This window comes from Rhinolophus sinicus, linkage group LG16 (assembly GCF_036562045.2).
Source record: "Rhinolophus sinicus isolate RSC01 linkage group LG16, ASM3656204v1, whole genome shotgun sequence".
Lineage (NCBI taxonomy): Eukaryota > Metazoa > Chordata > Mammalia > Chiroptera > Rhinolophidae > Rhinolophus > Rhinolophus sinicus.
In genome coordinates this window covers 16,511,441-16,537,013 of record NC_133765.1, presented here as the reverse complement: position 1 = coordinate 16,537,013, position 25,573 = coordinate 16,511,441, and the positions used below count along the sequence as shown (strand labels likewise).

Below are 25,573 nucleotides of genomic sequence, written 5' to 3'. Positions count from 1 at the left end.
AACATCAGCCCTCATGCGTCTTTTGGAGCAAAATTTAATATAAGACCCGGTCTTATTTTCAGGGAAACACATAGTAAGTGACAGTGGAGGGATGAAACTTAGCTCTACCTCTAAAATCTGTGTTCTTTCCACTATCCCAGCACACCTTTGAGTTGTCTTTCACCTTTCACCCAAGATAAGGATTTCCTCTGGCATAAGTTCTCCTTTCTCCTCTGAAGCAATCCCCAGTTCAAGTCTCTGCCCACTGACAGTTTACTCCCGCTTCTCTGCCACTGTCTCTTCTTCAAACACAATCTTTTACTCAATCTAACGCCCACTCAAGTCTCACAGAAAAACAACCGCGCAGGAGATCTGCGTTTCAGAAAGGATTTTCAGAGATACTATTTCATCTGCCCTTCACAACACCACCGAGCCGGCAAAGTAGATTAAAAAAAAGCACCCACATCTTACAAGAAAGGCATCTCTCCAAGGTCACGGAATAAAAAGCAGGGGAAGTCGGGAGCAGAGCCCGAGGTTTTGACCCTGGTCGTGGGCTCTTCCCATTGCCACCCCCGCCCCAGTGACGTCACACAGTGTCCCCAAGGCTCGAACCCCGGCCTGTAGCTCACACGTCCCTTCCACGCCCACCCACTGCAGCGCCCCCGCCTGTCCTTCCACATGGCCCCCTCTCCCACGACTCCCTCTCTTCACCAGCCCCCTCCGCCCACGGGCTTCCTCACCCCGCTGGCCCCCTCCGTTCACAAGCCCCCTCGCGTCACAGGTAGCTCACGATCCCCTCCTCGGCCTCCCGCAGATCCTCGCCCCGCCTCCCCGCTTTGCCGTCCCAATCCCCCACAACTGTCAGCCTGTGGCCGGGCCGGCCCAGGATACCTTCTCCAAGGATGCCGGTCTCTGCACGGCCAAGGAGCGAGCCAGGGACAGGACCGTGTTGAAATAAAAACCCCGCGAGGCGCTGGAGCCGGAGCCGCAGCCGGAGCCGCCGCTTCCCCGGGAGGCGGCCGCCGCCATCATCAAGCGCGCAGCGGCGCTATCCCCGGGCTTCGAGCACCCGGCCAGCGAGCACCGGAGCTCACCGCGCAGGCGCGGCCGCATCCGGCTTCCCCGCCACGTGACCACTGTGTTGCGGAAACTGGCAGGGGCGGGGCCGCGGGGCAGTCCCACGGCTGGAGGGGGGGAGAAGCCCGTGCGGTTGGCCGCGGCCAAGCGCGCAGGGAGTGGTCCCCCCCGAGCCGTTGGGCATGATGGTCGGCTCCGGAGGCGGGGTCGCCCAGTGACGACGGGCGGAAGAAGCTCGCGCTGCGACCGCAGGGTCTACTGGCGGAACGGTGCGTGGGACGGAGGTCGGCGGCTCTGTGGGGCCGAGCGGCGGGCGCTTCGCGGTGTTCGGGAAGGCGGCCTGGACCCCTGCGGGCCGTGAAAGGCCGTTCCTTGCCTCGCCTGCGCACCTCCTGCTCTTGCCCAGAGCGAGCCGAGCGCCGGCAACATGTCGGCCTACTCCAAAAGTTACAACCCGTTCGATGACGACGCGGAGGATGAGAGCGCCTCGCCAACCCCGTGGAAGGACGCCCGCGACCTCGACGGGCCTGGCGCGCCCGCGGACAGACAGCAGTACCTGCGGCAGGAGGTGATGCGCAGGGCCGAGGCCACGGCCGCCAGCACTAGCAGGTCCCTGTCCCTCATGTATGAGTCCGAGAAGGTCGGGGTCGCCTCTTCCGAGGTGAGTCTGGAACATGGCTGGGCTGAACCTGCATTGTCACACGGGTTCAAAATATGTTTGTTCGCGATCTTCGGGGAATTCTCAAATTGTCTAGAATAGGTTCTTGTACTTGAGTGACTTGATGATTTGTAACAATTTGTCAACTATGTAGAGAGACGTGCCTTTTGAGTACTTGAGAGGCAGTTTACATCCGGAGACTCTTCCTTGCCATTCGTGTGTTTAGTTGATTCTTTTTTTTTCTACTCCTAGTTGAAAGGTACACTCCACTCTACTGTCCATGTAGGTAAAAATTCTGAACAGCCGAGCACAGGTTAGGGAAGTGGAGGATCTGTTTCCTTTACATAATGTCCTCATCAGAATCCTGGCCTCAGGGCTTCAGCCGTTCTTCCCTGAGTGACCCAGGATGGATGAGGACTGTGTGGGTGCTGGTGTCTGACACATCAGAGCAAATGGGCCTTGAGTTCTTTCCCATCACTGACCACTTCTCCTCTTTGCACTAGAGATGTTGAGGTCTTGTCTTCCTGGACCTTGCTGAGTAAGCCAGAGCCCGAGTTCGGTGGAGTCTAGGGCCTTGCTTCTCAAATCCTATCAAAGATCTAAAGAGACAGTGTGTGGTTGGGACAGTCCATTGCTCCAATTCACCTTTGCCAGTTCTTTCCATGCATAGAAGTTTTCAGAGTAGGACCTTAAGTGAGGATTATTCTTTTTTAGGCACCACATTCTGTCCTCAGATGACTAATGAAGTGATTTCGTGTGGGCATTTGTTTTTAAGTGTTAAAAACTGTAACAGTAGGTTATTGACATGTCAGCTAAGAATAATTAATCTTACGCATATGTAGCTTTGAAATGTAGTGCTGGAAGCTAAAGTGTTGGCTTCCTCCGTGAGTCTCCTTGTAATTCGTTTCTCTGGCGAAGTTCATTCTGACCTGATCACTTATGGTCTTGGACAGTTTTGAGGTATATTGATTAATTTCTCAAATAATCACCTCCATGATTTCCCCATTGCCCCCTTCCTGGGTGATTTTCCCTCCCTACTTCTCCCCGTTGCAGTATCCCTCATCGGCCCATCTTCCCATCCTTAGCCTTGTTGACGTTTAGCTTGTAGTTCTTACATGTCAAATCTACTGGATTCCAATGTTCGAGTCTAAATGGAAAGTGTTGACTTCGTTTTGGGAGGATTACCTGAGGTCCTAGGACCCTGGTGGAGGGGTCACTTGATTGAGTGTCCCAGGGCCAAGGAAGCCAACTATGAACTGTTTGAAAAGACACCTTTGGAACCAATGAGAACAAATGAAGTAGGAAATAAGAATGATACAAAGTTAGGTGTCATGGCCAAGGATAAACTTGGCTTTTCAGGCTAAGGTTAGACAAGAGGAGTGAGGCAGAGGAGGGATGTTCCCAAGGAAGAGAGGAGCAATGCAAAGGCACCATCCCAGCGCCGGAGCTCCTGGGCTCCTGAGCAGGAAAGCGATGCACAGGATGGGACTGGTTAAGGGCCTGGAGGAGGCAGCTTGGGAGCCTTTCCCAGTCAGAGGGAAGGTCTGTTCTCATAACTAACTAACTAACTAAATAATCGCATAATTAACTAATCCCATAACTAACTAACTAAATAAATAATAAATAAATAAAGAGAGCGCCAAAAACAGAGTAGATGTGAGTTGTTTCTTACAGATTGTGTTGACATGTCCCATGCTGCCCCCAGAGGTCCTTCTCTATGTAGTGGGGACTGCGAGCACCTCAGGCCTGTGATGCTTGGCCCTGGGCCAAGCTGCTGTTGGTGTGAGTGGTACATTATGATCATGACTGGGCAGGTGACAGGCTCTCTCACTAACATAATTACGTGTTGAATTTTTCCAGGATTGAGTCAGTTGGCAATTATTGGAGGCAGGAATGGTCAGCACCTCTGCCCTATTCTACCCCATACTTTCCAAACTGTCTTTGGATCGCTCTTACCACTCTTTCATTCCCCTCGGAGTGGCAGTGGGGGGTGGGACAAGTGAGCTCTTCCTGCCACTCAGTGCACGGGGCGGCTCCCAGCAGACCTGTGTCAGTTGCTCACCTCCCAACTTAGATTGCTGCCTGCGAGATACCCAACACCATGAAACATGCCAAAACATGACAGGTTTTTAGAGAGGATGGAGTTTACAAATAATATTGGGTTGGGAAGGTCATAATTCAGTCCCAGCTTGGCAGAAGGAAGAACATTACTTAGTCAAGTCACCTCTAGCAAAGGAAAGCTACCCTGCTGTGAAACCTGGCAAGATTAGTTTCTCACAAAGACTAGCCACAGGTCATGACCGCCAAAGGACAGAGGAGAAGTGGAAAGGACAGAGCAGGTTTCACCCAGCTGGCCTGGTAAGCACAGTCCCAGAACCATAGTCTTGTGGGCCACTCAGCTCTTCTGTTTTGCAAGTGTGATTTATTTTTCTTTTTCTAAGGTTTAATTTTTGTGAAGCTCTAATCTAGTCACACGGTTCAAAATTTAAAACATACAGAAGGCTATGAAGTCTTCCCCACTCTCCGCCCCACAGCAGCCACTTACCATCAGTTCCTTCAGTGTTACTGTAGAGATGGTCTGTGTACAAAAGCATACTTATAGTCTTTTTCCTTTTTTTTTTAAATTTTAACTTAAGCAGAAACATCCTATACATTCAAATCTGCACATTGCTTAATAGGATTGGAGTTATTTGATAGGAACATATAACACATTGCCTTTTTTTTTTTTTTTAGGCTATGCCATATTCCATTGAATGAGTGGGTTCTGTTTATGTAGCTAGTCCCCTAACGGTGGGCATTTGAGTCATTTGCACCTTTGGGTGAGCCTGTTTGTGTCCTGCTTGGACACAGTTTTTGTACACCCTTTCACCACCTTGGCCGAGGAGACTTGCCTGTCCAGGGCACGTCTCATCCCCTCGGGCAGGGAGCTGAACATGCTGCAGTGAAGTTTTGTGGGGCCTGGGATCTCAGTTCAGGGGAGTCCAACAACAGATGTTAGACTGGGGCCTGAGCAGCTGGCACTGTAACATCAGTGGAAAGGGCGTGGTCTTCAATAGGATTCCAACATGACGCACTCAGTGGCCCCAGTCGGGACGTCCTGCACACCATCTCGTGCAGGGGCCGCACTCACTTTCTCAGTGTCTTTCCAGGACTCGGCAGTCACCGAAGCCACATGGGCATTTAGTTCAGAGAAGTGGATGAGAGGACAACACCCTCCTCGCCCAGGAAAAGGGGCCATCACAGCCATCTATTCATGGTGTCTCCGTAACTTAGGGTGGTGCCCTCATTCTCTGGGAAACTGGTCTTGGACCAGAACCTTCCCCATTCCAAATGAGGGGAAATACTGACCAGAGCCTCCCCTCCAAGGCAGCCTGTGATGGTTCTGATGTGGCCAGAATTCATAGCACAACCGTGTCCTGATACCAAAGCAGATGGAGGGGGAAGACATCTGCTAGGTAAAGTAATTCCCCAGTAGATTTCTAAATGTCAGCTATGGAGGAGGCGCAGTCTCTTGCTCAACTTTCTGCCCTATACTTCTCAGCACAGTATCCTTTATGTAACTAGGTGCTCCCCAAGTAGTTACCAGGTGAATAAATGACCTGAGGAAGGGAAGGAAAAAGCAGAAGAGGGAGCAGAGGATTGATTGGATGTGGACGAGAGATTGAGGTGGGAAGAATCATTGAGCTTTGTGACTCTGGATAAAATCCCCCTCCTGATGACCCGAAAATGCCTCCTTAGGCATTTCAGGCCATTTCTACCATGTGTAAGGGATTGTGATAGATTAATGTCATTGGAACACATGTTTACCAATAGGTCTGTTCTGGATTTACTTTTCATAAATTATCAATGATTAAATTTGATTTTTGGAAAGTTCTGGAATCCCAAGCAGACTTGCTGGCTCTTTAGCTGTAACAAGACACCTTGTGAGGATGAGTTGTTACGGTTCCGATAAGTCGGACATCCCACACCAGAGTTGTGGCATCTGGCCATATGTGCTGCTTCTTCCTGGGATGTCCTCTTATGGCTGCCATGTTGTCCTGAGGGACCTTGCTTTGCTGACCAGGTCATATGTGGTGGGAAGCCTAGGGGGTGTCTGCTCTCCAGCCTTCTGCCTCTGAGTTAGTGGTTCTGAGAGTGGGAAGTGCTGTTGGAGGTATTGTTTGAGGGTCCCCAAGTGCACCCTCAGGTTCAGTGATTCCTAAGGACTCACAGAACTCGGCAAAACGGGTATACTCACGGTTCTGGTTTCTTACAGTGAAAGGATACAGATTAAAATCCTCAAACAAAAAGGCTCATAGGATGGAGTCCCGGAGAGACCAAGTGCAAGCTTCTAGTTGTTCTCTCCCAATGGAGTTGTGTGGACAACATAAACTTCCCCAGCAAGGATGTACAACACGCAGAGTATTGCCGGCCAAAGAATCTCACCCAAGCCTGGGGGTCCAGAGATTTTACTGGGGTCAGCCATGCCTACAGCGCTACCTGGCTGTCCTTAGTCTCCAGCCCCTCCATCAGTCAAAGTGTGGCCCAAGGACTCCGTCATACATAGCATGTTAGCATGAACGATCTGGCGTGGCCTAAGGACTCAGTAAACAAAGACATTTTTATCAGGGTGTTTCAAGGGCAAGGCACCGGACAAGGCTTTTCCTTGGAATGTACAGGATGTGGACAACCCAGGCCGGCCGAGTTAGTCCTTCTGGGCCCGGGTCAGCCTGCACACACACGGTGAGGGGCACCAGCATTACCACCTTTGCCCTTGGTGTTTTGTTGTGCAACTCAAGCCTCAGTTTGTGTTTCTGAATCACTCCATGCTACTGTCACGTGCTTCTGCAGTGACACAGAGCCGGTCTGCGCATGCTCCACACGTGCCCATGCGTCCTGCCAGTGCTTGTGCACGTTCTGTTGGAGGAAGAGCTACGTAATGAAGATACATTTCAAGTTTCTAGATTCAGCTTTTTGACTCCAAATTGACTTCTGCCTACTTACCAATTGATACCCGAGTTTAATTGCCAGCTCAGTGTGAGAGACTTAGTACTGACACCTTTTCCTCAGGAACTCGGGGCATGGATCAGTCAGGGAAGACTCAGACCTGTCTGACATTCCGAGGCCTTGGCGATGCATTGAGGTTGGGGTCTGGTGGTCACGACTGCCCTCTGAAGGCCAGAACTCCGCCCCTTTGGTGATCCCCGCTGGGTCCTGCCAGGCCCCCCGCCTGTTCCCCTTCATGCTCACCGCACACTGTCCTCCTTCCTCTCTCAGTTCCCCCAGCTGGCCCTGTCGCCCCGGGGCGCTGCAGCAGCTGCTCCCTCTGCCTGAATGCTCTTGCCCTACCCTGACCTTTTGACTCGGACTTCTCAGCTTTCCATTTCTCACCCCATTGGGGAGCCTCCCTGACCCCCTCCTTAAACCAGGCCAGGAGTCCTTGCAAGAGGCTTAACCCTGGCAGAGCTTTGATCTCGTTTGCATGTATGATGGCTTTCTTTCTGTCTCTCCTGAGAGACTGGACGCTCAGTGAAGCAAGGACCCAACTTCCTTTTTCAGATTTCCAGAACTGCAGTGTTGTCAGCAAACAAAAAATCAGATTTAACTGCCCTCATCATGCCCTCCGCTGGACTGTTCCATCAGGGCAGAGATTTGGGGTTGCTTAGTTCACCCCTGAATCCCACGCACCTGGAACAGCCTGGCAGAGAGAGAGTGGGTACTCGTTAATACCTATTGGCAGGTGTCTTGCAGCATCTGTCATTGTGTGTGTGTTTTCAGAGAGCACTCTGGCAGCCATGATTCCCTGATGTCTTCGTGTCCTCACAGGGCCTTGCACATACTCCATCTGGCGTGTGTCACCTCACATCGGGCAGTGTACGCCCTACCAGGTTTTCACCTTTTTCTACTTCCCTTTGTTCTATCAGAAATGCCTATGCTTGACAGAAAGCCACAGCCAAAGAAGAATTGAGACACTCCCTGTCTCTGTGTTGTCCCTCAGCATTGCGCCACCAGCCAGCCAGATTTTTTTATCTGACTGTCTTGTCCAGTTTCACTTTAAAAAATTCCTTTTGGGGCTCAAGGGAAAGGGGGAAGGACCTGTAATGCTAACACCTGAGCCAGGTACTTTGTGTGGGTGCCCTTTATCCTGAGGGCACTTTGCAGAGCTCACAGCCCCCCTGACCTCTTCTACGACCACACATTCTCACAGGAACCAATGGAGAAGAAGTGACATGGCCCCTTTCTGGGGGACGGGAGCATGCCTGGGGACCAGGAGCATTTGAGCCCTGCCTTGGTCATGGCTGGGGTGCAGGGCCTGCCTGGCCTATCCTTTCTGTCCTGGCACTTCTGGTATTTCCTCTGCCAAGTCCTTCTTCCTTGTTGGTTAAAACTAGGTCACAGGCACATGGAGTCCAGTCCTTTCCTCTGCCCCCGAGCAAGGATTTTAGCAGAAGTTCCTCCTCTGACCAGCAGTTCACCTCCGGTAAACACCAGCTTCCAGCTCACAGAAACGTCCAGACACCAGCATCCAAGTCTTGGCCTTCCAGCATCACAGCAGGGCAAGCCACTCCCATCTAACATCTAAATCAGACGTTTGGTTTCCTTACCAAGTCAGCACGGTGACACAGACTCAGAGTTTGAGAGACTGTGTCACTTGTGAACAGCAAAAAATAAAAGCTCACTGTGAATTGAGGAAGGTTTTATCAGCTACTTGTTACTGCTGTGATTCTCCAAATTGCGATGGAGAGGCTGAGATGGGAGGGCAAGAGGTTTGTGAGACAAGCCAAGCCGTGATGGAAGAGCTCGCTGCCCGGGAAGCCGAGGACCTGCCTCCTGGTGGACAGCAGGGCTCTGGCCATCATCCCACCCCTCACTGCCGTACATGCCTCTCCGGCTTCGAATTCTTCTGTTTTATGCGGTGTGTGAAATACGCTGGGTGGGACTGGACTATTAGAAATATATCGACTCAGGGCCGGCCCGGTGGCTCAGGCGGTTAGAGCTCTGTGCTCCTAACTCCGAAGGCTGCCGGTTCGATTCCCACATGGGCCAGTGGGCTCTCAACCACAAGGTTGCCAGTTCAATTCCTCGACTCCCACAAGGGATGGTGGGCTCCGCCCCCTGCAACTAAAATTGAACACGGCACCTTGAGCTGAGCTGCCGCTGAGCTCCCGGATGGCTTAGTTGGTTGGAGCACGTCCTCTCAACCACAAGGTTGCCGGTTCGACTCCCGCAAGGGATGGTGGGCTGTGCCCCCTGCAACTAGCAACAGCAACTGGACCTGGAACTGAGCTGCACCCTCCACAACTAAGACTGAAAGAACAACAACTTGAAGCTGAACAGAACCCTCCACAACTAAGCTTGAAAGGACAACAACTTGACTTGGAGAAAAAAGTCCTGGAAGTGCACACTGTTCCCCAATAAAGTCCTGTTCCCCTTCCCCAATAAAAAAATAAAAAAAATCTAAAAAAAAAAAAGAAAGAAATATATCGACTCAAACACGTGAATGCTGGAGAAAATCATTTTAATTCTAATTTATAGCTCTCCCTTGTTCCAGAAAAGACTTACCTCAGAATGGACATGAAGATGACAAACTAAAGTGTTGGAAGAAGTAGAAACTCCAGATAAATTAGCAGATTTTTTTTGTCCCTGAGAATTAACCCTTACAAGATTTGCTTGACAAATTGAAGAACATAGTCCAGGAAACATTTTTCTTTTTACTTGAAAAAGCCTGATGGTTTCTTCAGACATTTCTCATGAACTGGTGAAAAACACTTAAATGCTCAAAGCTGTAAAGCTCAGCAGTTCTAAGTTGTTTTCCAACAAGAGTTAAACAGAATTTAATAGTAAGTTCAACTAGTGTTTTAGTTTTTTGTCTATACATTATGTTTTTAAATTTCATCCACTAAACATTAAGAACTCAAGTTGCACAGTTGGGGCTCTAAATGTCCTAAAAACCGTCTCTTCACACATTTATATATGAAATGGGTTCTTAAGCCCATTGTTGGTAGTTTCGTTTTTATCCTTCAAATTTCCAGGACGTTTGTTTAAATTGTTCATGACCTTGTTTTTAGGTATCAGAAGAGAATATCTCTAAAGATTATTTGCACAACAGTTAATAAAATTGCTGAGCCACAGGTAGATGCAAGAGTAGAAGATTGAGAGGAAGGCAGCTGAGGGCAGAGGCTGTGTCATGAGGTAGCAGAAGAAAAGCTTGAGGGGCTTGGGAGTCTTCTGGCTGGAAAGGCAGATCACAAGGGAGGGTACAGGCTGGAATGGCCTGAAATAGAGGCTGAAGCAAGTTTGGCACAAATAAAGGAAAGTGATGCTTTGGTGGTGAGTTCACATCCACAACCAGAAACATCAGTTCTTGGGGAATAAGGTCTAAGCTGTCCCCATGGCCACGGAGTGTCACTCATGTACTCATTTGGCAAATTTACAGTGAGCAGCACCTTGTGAGTGAGGCACTTGAGACAAAGCAGTGTGCAAAGTAGGTCCCTGCCTCATGGAGCTTATGTGCTGTAAAGAATGTGAAACTAAACTAAAGCCCATTGAGGATAGAGAGTGGAGGGTTGAGGGTGAAAAGAGAAGTTCTGCTTTAGAGAAGGTGTTCAGGGAAGTGGCCTCTGAGTCACGGCCCAAATTGAGTGAGGAATGGAGTCATACAAGTATCTGGATGAGGAGCATTCTAGGCGGAGAACATAGCATGTGCAAAGGCCTTGTGACAAGGTCACTGAAACTATGGATGAGCTGGAATCAGACATTAATAGGGCCCAGAAAGGACCTCAGCATCTATTCTACAAAATAGAGTTTAAAGACATGAGTAGGGCCAGGTGGCTCCGATGGCTCAATGGGAACTCCCATACCTGAAAAGAGAAAATACAAAACCATAGTCCATGGCACAGTGCCAGGTCAAAGCCAGTAAGAGTTAACAGGGCCAGGGAAGGGCTACAGCAGGTCTGCTGCCAGTGGAGACCCTGCAGTCTGACCCCTCCAAGCACACTTTGTCCATCTAACGTGGTTTTGTGAGCCAACCTCATATGGGCAGGAAGGGAAAAGGACTCGAGCAAATTAGAAAACAAGCAAGTAGAGGTGGGGCGGGGAGGGGAAGACAACGGAGTGTGTTGTCGGAAAGGATAGCGCGCCCCTTACAAATGACAGTGTCTGTCCCTGTGTATGCTCACTGCGGGTTTATGAAGAGCCTGCTGTGTGTGGCCCTCTACAGGTAAAGGGAGAATTACAAAAATATATAATGCCATCTGTCATCTCTCGTGCTCCCCAGGAGCTTGTCCGTCAGCGAGGAGTCTTAGAACGCACGGAGAAGATGGTGGACAAGATGGATCAAGATTTAAAGATCAGCCAGAAGCACATTAACAGCATTAAGAGTGTGTTTGGGGGGTTCGTCAATTACTTCAAACCTAAACCAGCAGAAACCCCACTCGAACAGAATGACACCCTCAGCCCCCAGCCCAACATCAGGTAAGTGAGTCTTCAGCTGTCTGGATATGAAGTAGCAGAAAGCAGGGTTTGGTGCAAATGGTCACGACTCTCAGGCCACTTCTAGTGCCTTAAAGGGATCCAAGAACCCTGTAAGTTTCTCACTGGGAGGGATTCATCTGCAAGCAATTTGAAGCGAACGTTTCGCCAGCACTCCTGATTACCTTCATTTGTTTTGACACCCAGTCTGCAAATTCTGCATCAGTTGGGTCTTCAGTAAATTACTGCTCCAGTAACTGTGACCCCAGTAAATTGAAAGAGATTGTTCACCTCGGAAAGCTTCATCAGTACAAATGTGACTCACTTCACAAAATTTTTGCTTTAAAAAGTCCTTATAGTGAACTTTTCCGCATCTAATCCAATTTGCCATTTGGTTTTCATTTTAATGTTAGAGATTATTTTCCCCAAAAGTTTTGGCTAGATATTTAAATACCACGTGTTCAAAAATAAAAATTGAGTTTCTGCTAAAATAGATTACTATTATTCATATCTCAGATTGTTGTCTGTTTTTTATTGTAAAAAACAAGGTAGCCATGTTACAGGAAGTCTGCACCTTACCTACCATAACTCAAAAACTTCAAATTTAGTTTTTCCCCCTTATTCAGTGTTTTCATGATTGTCACCAGAGTATTTATTTGGTTTTATAGCCTGCTGCTTCCATTTAACCCAGAAAAATATTTGATGTAATGAATGCTATTACACAGGTTTTATAACCATTTTTCTCTCTGTGTGTCTCTCTCTTAATTCTGAAATACAGAGCTATTCTTTAGAGGTATTTATTAACATACATAACCAACGTACAGTAAAGTGCACACATCTTAAGTGGAGAGCCAATGACTGTTTACATTTATATACACCAGTGTGGCAACCACGTGGATCAGAAAGTAGGGTTCAGTGGGGAAGAAATTAGGAAACTGTTTCCAGCACATAGTGGGACTGGGGAGAAACGAATGTAGGCAAAGGGACTGGTGGTGGCAGCAGAAAGGACAGACAGGTGAAGTTATTGGCACTTACGAAGATGAAACGGTAGAAAAGGGAGCAGGTGGTTAGTGGGGCGCCCAGGAGCTGCTTCCTATGCATACACTACTAGCCAAGGTTATGAGGGGTTGTTTGTTGTTGTTTTTGGCTCAGCCGTAATCACCATTCACCCCAATTGTCCAACTTGACCCTGCTTTCAAATATCTTGTCACTCTTTTCCCCTACCTGGAGTGGTTTGGTTTTTTTTCAATATGCACTCAGAAAGATGATTTGTGTCCTCGTTTTTGGCTGTGTAATTACCATAGGAAGTTCAGATATCCCCTTGCTTTGGACTGGGACATCCACCTCGCATGACCTCAGCAGAAGAGCCAGCCTTTGGAGAAGTGGGAAGCTGGCGAGTTTGTGATTGGCACTTCCCTGTGTCCTCATGCCTCTTCCCAAAAACTTCTTCTTGGGACTCATGGGACCTCCACAGCCCTTATCATGCTATAAAAGCTGTTAAGTTCCTGGGGCTCCCGGGGCAACTTATTTTTTTTGAGTATCTTGAAAACTCAAGGCTTTCCCAACAAGTGTCCCAGTAGTGAGGCAGCCAGAGTTATTAGGTTGGTGCAAAGGTCATTGCAGTTTAAAAGGTTGAAAACAATTGTAAAAACCGCAATTACTTTTGCACCAACCTAATATTTCGGTGAGGTGGGTTTCTTGGTGCCCTATGTGTCATGTATCTCATCAAGCCTTCTGCCCCCGGTCAGCTGTAGAATTCTTGCCATCATTTACTAAATGCAGCGAAACAAAACTTTTAAATGAAGCAACTCACTCTCGTTCAACTGTGTGTGGAAGCGGATCTGTGCAGCTATGTAGGAGAGGCTGCCCCACTGGCGTTGCGTGGCTTCCTTCCTTCATGACTTCTCAGCGCCCACGCTCTCTCTGCAGGCCCGTTTCTGTGGCTAGGAGACGAGCTGCAGGAGCTAGGTCACTGATGCAGTGGGTGCTCAAAGGGGGGGAAGCTTGGCCCTAGGAAGTGAGGAGGTGACCTTTTGCGTGGAGCCAGTGTTGCGTGGGACCCTGCCAGTTGAAGGAGGAGGAAGGGGACAGACCCATGGCAGTCAGGGCACCGGAAAGGCCATGGCAATGGAGGGTATTGACTGTTTCAGAACGGGGGGCCCTTGGTATTAAGGCATGGCCTGTGAGCTCTTAATCCCTAAATTTTGAAAAATCACTACGATGTATAATTGCTTCTACAAAATGCAATATATAGTGAGTAAAACTTTTGTGATCCTATTAAAACCCTTAATCCATAAATACAGGAATATTTGTCTTTTAAAAGCTTTTAAAATAACTTTTTCCTGATCAAACTTCTGTCGAGTCCTGTGTACGTCCTTAACGCACAAACCCTTGGGCCGTCTCTAAAGTTTTATTTCTCTCCTGCTAAACCATTTTTGTTCTTGCTGACAACGTTTCATAAGCTTCTTGCTCTCATTTCCATTTAAAGCTCAGGGGGGATCCATTCAGGTCATAGATTTAACCACTAAACCTGAAACTCTTATTCAAAACTTGGTTTCTGACCAAGAGCTACTACTCTCTTGGACTTCTTCCCTTTCTTATTACTTCTGTCACTGTCCCGAGAATCGGCTTTCTTTGGGGGAGCCATTTTTCACAGAGAAACCAAGTTTTTATCATGCATTATTACTGTGTGCATAAGAGCACACAGAAAAAAGTCTGTTTTGAGGTGTGCGGGCCGGGTGGTGGCCAGGCAGGCTCCGAAGCCGTGCGTCTCCTGCCTACACCCAGGCCAGCAGCACATGAGGCTCTCAGACGTGCTTGAAGAAACAAGCTGTGTCTTCTAGATCTTCAGTCACTGCTTCTGAGTAACGAAATCCACAGATTTCTGAAAGCTCTGCTCTATTCTACACGTTGCTGAAGCACTAGGGGCCTGCAAAACCATTATCCCGACAGAGCCCCGGCTTGGTCCTAATGGGCAGGGAGCCATTGAAGACGTTACCTGGAGAAGGACATGTCAAGGTTATGTTAGAAAGATGCCCGGCATCCTGGGGTTAAGGATTGGAAAGGCGACGGACTAATCTCTAAGGGTAAAGAGGCAGGGCAGGAGGGGCCGGGTTTTGGGGGGACATCAGGAGTCAAGAGGACTTTTGTTTGCATGGATTACTGAGCATGGAGCTGTGCAGGGGAAGGGCGAAAATGGAGAGTAACTGAGGAGCCCAGCTTGGCCGATGAAGTAGTCAGGCTGCCTGTGTGGAAGGCCCAGCTTCAGGGGCACGTCCCACACCTGTGGGGGTTCAGTGGGGTGTCAGGTGCAGTCTGAGTATCTCTGAGTCGCTGAGGGAAGTCCTTGTCTACAGTTGGAGCTGGCAAACTAGGCTTTACAGGCCAGGAAACAAAATCAAAGGTATTTTGTAGAGACTTTTATATAATAAGAGACAAAAAAAAAACGCAACATTTTTAGTGACAAAAATCAAAATAGGAAAATAATGATTGAGTACACTTTTTTGTAATATAGATCTACTAACAAGAATGAAATTCTTAACTGAGGTTCAAAGTTAGTGTCCCCTATCATTGAATCGATCGATTGCCAGTGGACGTCTCTGAAGGCCCTTCCCCTCGTGGCCATATAGAAACAGGTTGTCGGGCTGGATTTGGCCTGTGGGTCAAAGTTTGCTGACCCCCGGTCTAAAGGACCCATTGTTTGTTTCATATGCTTTTCCACCTGGTGTTAGGATCCTCATTTTCCTGAGGGAGGGCCACCTAAGCAGATGCTGTGCTTCTGAAGCAGGGGTCTCAGATCGCCACGTGTGTGGCCAGCGGGTCTCAGGAGGTGCTGGTGGATCCCTGCTGTGGTCAAAGGAGGCATTTGATTGTCTCACGCAGGCATTACTTGAGAAGACGGGCTGTACTGCCACAGATGGTTTTCCTTCCTAAAAGTTGTCTTGTTAACTTGTATCCAAAGGTTGAAAGAAGCTATAAGTACAAGTAAAGAACAGGAGGCACAGTACCAAGCCAGTCACCCAAACCTCAGGAAGCTGAATGACTCAGGTTAGTGGGGACCTGTGCTCCCATTCACATTCGCTTTCTATGGGGAGACCTCTGGATTTGGTGTTGGCCCTGAGTGGGTGGGAGACAGTTGGGTCTCCAGCTGCGGTCATCCCACATGCTGGGTGAAGGGATGCACCGCTCTCAGGGAGCTGGAGGTGTGTGTTACCATGGAAGGTGGAATAACGAAGTGGGAGCCTGCGTCCCATTGGAAATGAGCCTATCCCATGTAACCCTGAGTTCTTTCGGTAGTGAAAAGCCAACTGCAGGAAAACCTGGTAAGTAGAAAAATGGCCCCCCAAAGTTGTCCACGTCCTAATCCACAGACCCTGTGAATATGTTAGCTTATATGGCAAAAAGGGAATTGTGGTTACTGATCAGCTGACCTTGAGGTGGGGAGATTATACGGGGTTATCCATCTGGACCCAGTGTGATCACAAAGGTCCTTTCTAAGTGGAAAGGGAAGCAGAAGAGGAAGTGTCAGAGTGAGAGATTGAAGATGCTATGCTGCTGGCTTGAAGCTGGAGGAAGGGGCCACCTGCTGAGGAATGCAGGTGACCTCTAGAAGCTGGAAAAGGCTAGGAATTGGATTCTCCCCAAGAGCCTCCAGAAGGAACGCAACCTTGTTGACACCTTGATCTTAGCCGAGTGAGACCCGTGTTGGACTTCGGACCTCCAGAACTGAAGGATGTTTGTTACAGCAGCAGCAGGAGACTAATACAGCCCCCAGGCCTGAGTAGATGGAGAATCAGCAACATGGACAAGGTGTGCAAGACAGAATGTTTTGTGTCAAATTATCCCGTTAACATCAAATGACAGGCCGAGAAGCATCCCTTACCTGGAAAGAAATTTAGGCCTCCTGGGAGCTTCTGTAGACCCCTAGAAAGCCAGGCACTTTGAAGGACTCCAGAAGTCAAATGCTTTCTGTGCTGCCTTCGAGGAAAGCATGTACCCCGGAAGCTCTGGAACCCACCACTGTCATGGTTGACACAACTAAGGAGAGGTCTGATGGAGGAAGAGCTGGGGTTCAAGAAAGACTAAGATCAACACCGGTCGGTATGGAAAAGTGAAAACCACAGGAGGAAGTGAGAGAAAACTGAAATATATAAACCTGGGGGGAAAAAACCCGAGCTCCTCACACCCTGAAGAAGTGGAGTAGGAGCCCTACACTCCAAAGGCATGATTTTAAGGAATTAAAGGCAGTTTTCATTTGTGTGGTGTATGTTAAACGGTTTTTAAAAAAAATGACACCACGTGTAGAATGGCTTCAGTAGGTTGTGCTAGAGGAAATACACTAAGTCTGAAAGGGATGTTTCCCCAAAAGCTGTAAACAGATAACAGACAGGCATTTAGAAACTGAAGTTCAAGGAGGATTTATTTCTTGGGGCAAATGTCCATTATGTAACATTTCTTGTTTCCTTGTTTTTTTCAAGTGTAAAGACAGTCTAGAAATTTCAAAAGAAAAACAGGAATCACCCATCATCCCATTTCTGTAACATAAGAATTTTCATTTTTAGACCTTGTCTTTTAGACCTTGTCAGTGAACCCTTGTGGTTGTGTATTATTGCAGTTCTGCCGTAGTGTTACTTGTATGCACCTGTGTGCATCTCTTTCTCTTTCCTGAGCTTGTGTGCCAGGGTCGGACCAGGTGACCCTTAGGTTCAAGGTCTTTGATCTCCAAAGGGCTGCCTGCCCCCAAGGAAATGTCTCTCCCTCCCACACCAGCTTGCCCAGTACTCCTGCCCACCCCCCGCGTGTGATCCGTTCCCACACTCATCTCTTCGAATGGCCTCAGAACCAACCACCTTATTCCTACCACCCATTTTCCAGATTAAAATTAATTTGGTGAAGCAACATTTCGAGAGACAGGAAGTTAACTGTTCTCCTGGTGTTTCTACACGCAGACTCTGTCTCTGGAGGAGCCAGTTCTGCTGTGAGTACCGAGGCTTACCCGAAGAACCCACACCTTCGGGCCTATCACCAGAAGATTGACAACAACCTAGGTAAGACTGGAAGTTACACCTCCCTCTGCAGACCCCTTACTTGAGACACTTGTCTTACAGGCACCTCATGCCGAGCCAACCAGTAACTCCAGTAGGCACCCAGGCTCTCAGGACCAAAACTGTGGCATCTCCCTCTCCCTCACATGTCAGCTCCAACATGAGTTGTGTCAATCTCACCCTCTCCCTCTCTGGGGTCTGCTTCTCTCCATCCCTACCTTTCATCTAGATCGTGACATCAGCAGGGACCAGGAGTCCCTGAGGGGCCGTACAGTGCAGCCAGGACCCTGCTTGCTTCATCCTTCCACGTGGCATCCGGAGCCCTTGTTTCTTCCCCTGTGAACCAGGCTCGGGAACAAAATCTGCCTCTCCGGGCTGGGGGAGGGGTACATGAGCAACACCATCAAACGTGGGAAACTGCCGGGCCTTCTAAGAGCCGGGGCTTGTGTGGCCATTGCAGCACACTGACCACACAGCAGTTCCCTTACAGTCCAGGTCCCTTGCCCTGGCCTCTGGCCCCTGCCTGCCTCTCTACCCCTCCTGCCCTCCTCACTTTGTGGCTCCCGGTTTTTTCCTACCTCTCTGCCCCATCTTCCTAGCGTGTCCTTCCTCTCGGTCTTTGCAGGCTGGGTCCTTCTTAGGCTGTGAACCTTGCTTTAATGTGGCTGCCTCTTGTCTCAGAACACCCTATTGTTTCTACTGCAGTGGCTTATCTGATGTCTTCCTAACCAGACTATACATTTCTGGGAACCCAGGAATATGTCAGTTTGTCACCCCTTCACACCCAGGACCTAGCAGGCAAGCACTCAGTGATCATTCTTTGAATGAAGGGAGCGAAGTCAGTTACTTGAAGTTCAAGTGGAGGAGTGCCCTGTGTGCGGACAGTGGAGTTGACCTGTGAGCAGCTCCCATGAGCTGATTCTTGGTGATGTGTGAGACAGCACTGCCTCCTCTGACCTTTGCTCTGTGAACAGGGACCTCCCCCAGGGCTGCCTGGGTTGCTCGTCAGTCTTCCACCCTCATTAGGAGACAGCAAAATGAGTGAAACAAAAAGTCAAATGTTCCCTGCTCTAAAGGTTTGGGAGACAAACCTGAACCCCATGAAGATGCATATTGGGTGTCGGTGCACAGGCAAGAGGGGACACAATGTGGGCCCCTTCCTTGGTTCACCCAGAGTAGCACCCTTTCCAGCAGCCCTGAGTGAGTGGCATGGACAGCACGTTAGGGAAATCTATACCCTTTTTCTTTTCAGTAACATTTGCCTTCATTTCTGAGTGCATAGATTCATTGTAGAAAGTTCTGAAGTTAGGTAAGTGCCACGAGGAAATTAATACCCATATTCCTCCTAACAGTAGCCACTGATTTTGGTGCCATTCCTTCTATTTTCATTTATATATGTGCGCATATGTCTACAGTGTCAGATGTCCTGGGGATCATTCAGTATACACATTTCTGTATCCCCTGTTGTTTGTTTGTTTGTTTTAGTTTCAGGTGTACAAAGCAACATAATAGTTAGACGTTTATACCCCTCACAAAGTGATAAGCTCCATTCCCCCAAGCTACAACCTCTCTGACATCTTATGTAACTGTTACAATACCATTGACTGTCTTCTTTATGCTAAACACCACCTCCCACGACTATATATACACACATATTTATATATATGTATGTATATAAGTAATTACAGTTGACATACAGTATTATTCTACTTCAGCTTCAGTTGGACAACACAGTGGTCGGGCATCTACACCGTCTATGATGTGATCCCCCTGATAAGTCCAGTGCCCATCTGGCACCTTACATACGCTTTACAAATTGTTGATTATATTTCCCATATTGTATTTCGTATCCCCGTAACTATATTATATCTACTAATTTGCACTTTCTAATCTCTTTACCTTCTCCCCCCTCCCATCTAGCAACCAACAGGGTTTTTTTTCCCTATATCTGAGCCTGTTTCTGTTTTGTTTGCTCATTTATTCTGTTCTTTAGATTCCACGTATAAGTGAGATCATAACAGTATTTGTCTTTCTCAGTCTGACTTATTTCACTTAGCATTATGTTCTCAAGCTCCATCCATGTTGTTGCAAATGGTAAGATTTCATGCTTTTTTATGGCCGTATCCCCTGCTTTTTCACTTAGATCTTGACTACTTTCCTGAACCTTTTTTCCTAAAATTTCTTTGAAGAGCACTTTAGCAGTTCCATCCCCTGCTGTTCAGTAGTTTGCGACGGCAAATAATCCTCTGTCCATCCCAGTGAAGAAATGTTTGGCCACATTTTGTAGCTAGATTACTAGAAAGGGAATTATAGTCAGGGAACCTTCCTTTTAAACATGAAAAGAAATCTTCACAGAAATAAGGCGGTTGTTTTAGAGAACAGCCATAAGCAAGAACAAATAAATAAAAGAACTGTAATTCCACTGCCCACAGCTCACCACTCCTACCCTTGGTGTGAATGGCAGCACTAGGCCTGCACGGCTACGAGGCAGAGGGCCCATCTCAGCAAGCTTCTCACCCTGGCAGCTTCCATACCAGACTCCACCTGCCCTTTGCCCCCAGAGCCCAGGGAAGCCCCAGACAGCCGTGCAATGCTTCTGTCCCCTGGACTCTGCCCCGGAGCCAAAGACTTCAGGCAGAAGAAGGTGCGTCTGCCGATCTGACCACTCCAGAGACACAAAGGGGATTGAAAGCCTTCCGTCCTCCCCACCGTAGGTTTCTCGAGAGGAAGGAGAGAGACCTACAGAGGGTACAGAATTCAGAATGTCCAGCCCACCCTTAGAGGCTGAGGGTGTGCAGTTGGCATGAGGACTTGCAGCGTGGCGTAGAGGAGGGCTGGGTGGAACGGGGAAACTCCAGATGTCGGCCTCCAGGCCCTGCTGACACTGGCTGCCCTGGCAGGTTTGCTCTTCCCTTTTTACCACGCCCTCCCTGTCTCGGACTAGTGCAGGCGCCCCCTGACAGCTCTGCCTTGCCTGGTGGCTTTACTTTATCACACTTTCTCTCTCAGTGTAGCTATTCTTTGCTGTCCCAGCTGCTGACAAGCTTCTCGAGGCCAAGAGTGACTCAGGTTTTATTCTTCATAGTCATGGGTTTCAAGAAACTCAAGAAACATAGGGCTGAAGATTGTTTTGTTTTCATTGATCCAGTTTAGATCTGTGGTATCAATGCCAGTATTTCTATATTCTGACCTTTTTTCACTTAGTGTTTTATCTTTAATTTAGCAGTAAGAAGGCTTATGAAGCACTACCTCATCTCTCTTCCCTCTGACTCTTTCCTGTCCTGCTGTTCTTAGCAAAGGGGCAGAAAGCAGCTCTGGGAATGCCCCCTACTGCACGCACACACACACACACACACGCACGCACGCACGCACGCACGCACGCACGCACACAAAACCTGGGCAAGAGGCTTTATTGTTCACCCAGACAGAATCAAGTCAAGACTCCTCTTTGCAGTTGGCACAGCCCCATCAGGGGGTCCCAGAGTCCCCCCGCATGTCTCTTCCCCCCACTCACTGTCAGTTCTCTTTATGTCATCTGTGCCAAATAAGCTTTTCACATACTCCTAAGGCTGGCCACAGAGTACGTCAGGGAATAGAATCTTATAGACATTGTTTGTCTTAAAAACGAACGTGAGGTTGATTTTTACAATTTTTGAAACAGAAGGAAAATCTTTATTACCAGCAGTGGAAAAGTCTCCTGAGGAAATTAGAGAATGAGCTCAGAAGGAAACTGGCACCAGGGGGCTCCCAGAGGCTCCCCTCAGCTGTGGTCCGTGTCCTGGGCAGGATGGAGCTCACCTAAGGAGCAGGGTCCACATTTGCACTCAGAACAAAAATGGGTTTGCAGTCAGGCCGGTGGAATTGGCCTTGATTTCCCCCAATGTTATACTTCCCCTGGGTGGAAATGGAGCTTTCCTTATGTTTGAGCTTGAATTTCAACAAGACTGATAGAACCTAGCTAAACCTTTTCCAGAAGCAGTGTCCTCCACAGTTACCTGGGGCTCCACCAGCTGGCATCTCTGAAGGAACCCAGCACTTTCCATACTTCACTCCTTTTTACATGGGGACCCTGGGCTGTCGGGATCTGGACACCCAATTTGTGCAGAGGCCACTGCCTTCTTCCTGACCACAGAGTCAGCGAAGGGCATGGTGCCAGCCCAGTTTTGGGACATGCAAGCTAACTGTCGTGCCCCAGAACATTCAGAGCATCAATGTGTTGTTTGTGGATCTGGAATTAGTCACGAGTGAAGAAGAAATGTGGGAAAATGTGAATTTTCATAGCACAGGTAAAGGGACCTCACAGCATTTGGGTCCATCTGTGCATCTGTAGTTCATGTGTTTTCTGGCAGAGCACCACAGGTGGCAGGGCAGGGACACAGCCCCCCTTTCTCCTGCCACTAGCAGCATGGACCAAGGGGGTGCAGCCTTCTCTAAGGCGGGGGCTGAAGCAGCCTGGATACAGGGGCTCCTGTTGGTCAGGTCTTCCCAGGTGTGTCTCTCTGACATGTTTCCAAACGTAGGTCCTCATATTTGCCACCCCAGATCTGTGTTTGATCTAGTTTTAGGGAGCTGGAGAGGGAAGGACGGAAAGCAGGCACTGCCCACTAATGTGGGGTTTTTGCTTCTGAAGAGCAGACCAGTGGGTCTGGCTGTTAGTAACCGGCATACCTCTGCTAGATACTTACCATGGGGTCTAGGAAGGGAACATGTTTCCAGGCCCTTCTGTACTCTTTTCCATGAGTACTACCTGATCTTTCAATTTGCAGCAACCTACTAGAGGGTTCAAAAGCCGCTGAAAAATTAATGTACATCTATATGCAGTTTTCAAAAACACTGGCAGGACAAACACCATCATATTAACAGTGGTTATTTTGGGTGGGCAGTGGGGGGGACAAGTGGCATTTACATTAAGCACGTACTACTTTTTACTGAGTAAATTGATTTTCTTTTCACTTGCCCGTATTTTGGAAAATGTAACCAACGCCCTGGAGGTTAGCCTATTTTTTGAGGAAGAGGACTCGGTAATCTAAATGTCTCTGAGTACCTGGAGGGAACAAGAAGCAGTTCCCTGTCACTGTTTACATGTCCTTTTCCTCTCCCACAGATGAGCTGTCCGTGGGACTAGGCCGGCTGAAGGGCATAGCCCTGGGGATGCAGACGGAAATTGAAGAGCAAGATGACATTATTTCCCGCCTCACAACCAAAGTGGACAACTTAGATGTCAATATAAAAAGCACAGAAAAAAAAGTTCGACAACTTTAAAGACGGACAAGGATTTCTACTCCGTTGTGATGAAAAGATTCGAAAGATCTTCTTTTAAACTCCCAAGAAATTTCATTTATTATTTTAGTATGTAATTTAACATGTCTGCAAATGTTACGATAGAGTGGGTTTTAAGAGATTTTTTTGTTATAAGGAAGTGTGCTTCCCAGTTTCTGAGAGCCAGCCCCTCTTCCAGTTCTTTAAACTGAAAGCTTAGAATTTTGGTCTGAGCACAGTAGCCTGCCCCGGAATATCCTAGGCCTTTGATTATTACTATGCTGGAAAGAGAAGAAAAAGTTGCATTTCTCACTTTAATGAGCATGTGGAAAGATGGGGGCAGAATTTCAATCCCTGTTCGCTGTATATGTCATTCCTAGGCCTTACAGTGAGTCAAAGTGCTAAGGGACCCTGTGAGCCAGATGTTTGTGGGTGAGGGTCCTTCCTTTCCACACTCGTTTAGTCATGATACCTCATCGCCACACACACACACACACACACACACACACACACACACACACACACACACTCTGAGCACATCGTGATTCTCTCAACCTTCTAGAAAAGGATCAGTGTGAGATTCAAGAATAGAAGATGTCGGCATTCTTTGCTGTTTTGTTGACAGATGTCACCTCTTCCCCTGGCCTCCATCCTTGGCGTGCATTTTAGTAGAAGGGGTTCAGACCAGCCCTGCTCACTGTGATGACTGGAAACAGTAGGGAATTGGGTGAGCCCTTCTTCCCTGTGCGCCCTCGTCTCTGACTCTCTGTCCGTGGTTAGTAGCAGATACTCCACTGGCTCAAGGCTGCCTGGCTGGCCAGTTGGGAGCCCTTATTATAGAGAGAAGAATGGAGCATCACACACACATGGCCAAGCTGTAGTCTTCCTGCACTGAGCTGAGCCTTCTACTCTCTGGGCCTCTCCCTGAGCAGGCCACAGGTATAGCAGTGTTCATGCAGGGCCCGTGTCTCTTCACCCATCCAGGGTGCCCACGCATTCTCCTTGCACGTCTTACAAGGTGACTTGACTCAGCACTTGGTTGTCTGCCACCCAGGTTCAGGACTGGAACTCCAAAAATGATGCTGACTTTGTATAGAAGGATTTGGCTAAGAGAAAGGCCAAATATCATTTTAACTGGCCCCGTTCTTTAATTTTACAGAAAGAATCACTTAAAAGCATTCATTACAATTGATTTCCATAGTTAAGTGGATTTCTGTGTATTGGGACCTCCAACAAAATAATTGAAGCCATGAGACCCTTGTCTTTTAAAAAAGCAAATTAATGAAAATATTTTGAAGATGGTGAAAGGGACTGATTTTAATACAACAGGTCAGAAACTTGAACATAACAGTGTCTTTCACCTTGAACATGGCACTGACTGTGTGACCTTCACTTCCATTCTGTAGCCTATAAACAAAAGTCCCTTAAAGCAAAGGAAACTTCTTTAGAGTGCTGCAGCAAAGCAGCCGTATTTATGTAACAATTCATTTGTAAAAGTTCCATCCCATAATACATGAGCTTCCTAAAAATACTGACAGCTTCCATCGGCAGACGCTTTCTGTCAAGTTGCAGCCACCTCAGGGGGTCTGATCCACTTTATGGTGACTATCCCAGGATGTCATTATAGGTAATCAAATTAGATAATTTGTTTATTAGATGAGCTCATCGTGATTATTCTCTTGATAACTGGTAAAAGGAAAAATTTTAAACATATACCCACCCCAATGTAAACAATTCACAGGGCTTTCAGCAAAATGGCTGCTCAGAAAGCATGAAGCCAGAGGGCAGAGCAGCCAGTGTATACATTTCCACTCATTCTAATTGTTTGTTTTTTCCTCTCTAACACCTTCCCCCCTGTATGTCATGATAACTCTGCTTATCAGCATCAGGCCTATATAGACCCATGGGGATTAGTCATTATATCTCAGACCCAAACTTTTTTTTCTTCAAATAGATACTGGGAAGGCCACCCACTACCACCCACTCTCTTCAGCAGCCTTTCATTAACATAATGGGATTAGTGATTTAACTGACTTGAAGCAAAGTAGCACCTTATTTTATGTACCTTTACTGTCTTGTTGAATTGATGAAGTCAATCACCTCCCCCACTTTTTTTAACCCCAACTGTATGGAAGGAGAGTTACCCTCACTTTCTTAGAAATTTGTCTTCTTCTGACATATTAGAAGGCTTTATCTCTTATTTTGTTCTTGTTCAGATGCTCTAAATCTAAGGCCTCGCCACAGGCTAGCCAGCAGTTTCTTTCTGCTGGGTCTTTAATCCTGCTCCTACGCCCACCAAGGACCATTTACTGGTTCTACCCTATAAAGCAAAGTGGCTGCATTTTCAGAGAACAAAGGAAGACCTGAGGAGCCCCCAGAATCTTCCCACATGATGGTGATGATCAAAAACAAAACATCCTACCCTCTGGACTAGACACCTCTCCTGGAGCTACTCAGAGGTGCCAGGCTGGGCGTGGCTGTGGGGTGGGCTTTGGTAGGACAGACAAGACCAGCGAGCCCGTCCTTCGCCATTAGGGCCCACAAGACAGATTTTTATTTTCACAGTCGAGGTGGAAACAATCTGTGCCTTCAAAAAAGTGGCTTTTCTAACCTTTAGGTTTGTTATATATGAAGTGTGCTACTAGCTTAAAAATAAGTGCATTCTCCTCCAGAGGAAACTATTTCTGACATCTAATGATGTGTAACATTGCAGTGGGGTTCCCTCGTGGATGTCTTCTTTTGCATTCTGTAGGAAAGGAGACCTGAGTTTAACTCAGGCGGCAAGGAAAAAAAAACATACTCGTAAGTGCATTTTAATTTCTCTAACTTTGTGAATGTGTAATTTTAAATGTACACTACTGATTTAATAAAAATCGTATACTTTGCCTATGTAGGCCTTTTCTGCAGAATTTTTAAAGTTACCAGTGTTGTTCATCTTCAGTGCTGATGAGTGAAATGTTTTGTGTGTGGAATGATCTAGTTATTATAAGTGCTTGTGGGAGGGTGGGCTTTTTGTTCAGAGTTTGTGTCAGAACAGCTCTTACGCTCCATGCCTTCAATTCAACAACCATATTCCATAAAATAAAATGTGAAGTTTTTAATCAAA

The 25,573-nt window shown here is 47.7% G+C and overlaps 2 protein-coding genes across 2 annotated transcripts in view; one reads left to right on the top strand and one right to left on the bottom strand.

The window, feature by feature from the left end:
* PI4KA (phosphatidylinositol 4-kinase alpha) overlaps positions 1 to 1,098 on the bottom strand; it is a 109,844-nt gene extending 108,746 nt beyond the window's left edge. Inside the window, exon 1 of the mRNA XM_019710135.2 lies at positions 871 to 1,098. Coding sequence (XP_019565694.2) covers positions 871 to 1,092 — 222 coding nt within the window. The 5' untranslated portion in view covers positions 1,093 to 1,098. The remainder of the gene's footprint in view (positions 1 to 870) is intronic.
* Positions 1,099 to 1,106: 8 nt separating this feature from the next.
* SNAP29 (synaptosome associated protein 29) lies at positions 1,107 to 25,573 on the top strand. Its single transcript, XM_019710166.2, has 5 exons — positions 1,107 to 1,717; positions 10,971 to 11,167; positions 15,126 to 15,211; positions 17,113 to 17,211; positions 22,313 to 25,573. Exons 1-5 carry the CDS (start codon positions 1,484 to 1,486, stop codon positions 22,468 to 22,470), a joined length of 774 nt encoding a protein of 257 aa, XP_019565725.2. The 5' UTR covers positions 1,107 to 1,483; the 3' UTR covers positions 22,471 to 25,573.

Excerpts from the sequence above, each read along its gene's own strand:
- SNAP29 (XM_019710166.2), top strand. The coding sequence starts at position 1,484 with ATGTCGGCCTACTCCAAAAGTTACAACCCGTTCGATGACGACGCGGAG. Across the intron at positions 15,212-17,112 it reads CAGGAAGCTGAATGACTCAG|ACTCTGTCTCTGGAGGAGCC; the intron begins GTTAGTGGGGAC and ends TTCTACACGCAG. Across the intron at positions 17,212-22,312 it reads GAAGATTGACAACAACCTAG|ATGAGCTGTCCGTGGGACTA; the intron begins GTAAGACTGGAA and ends CCTCTCCCACAG.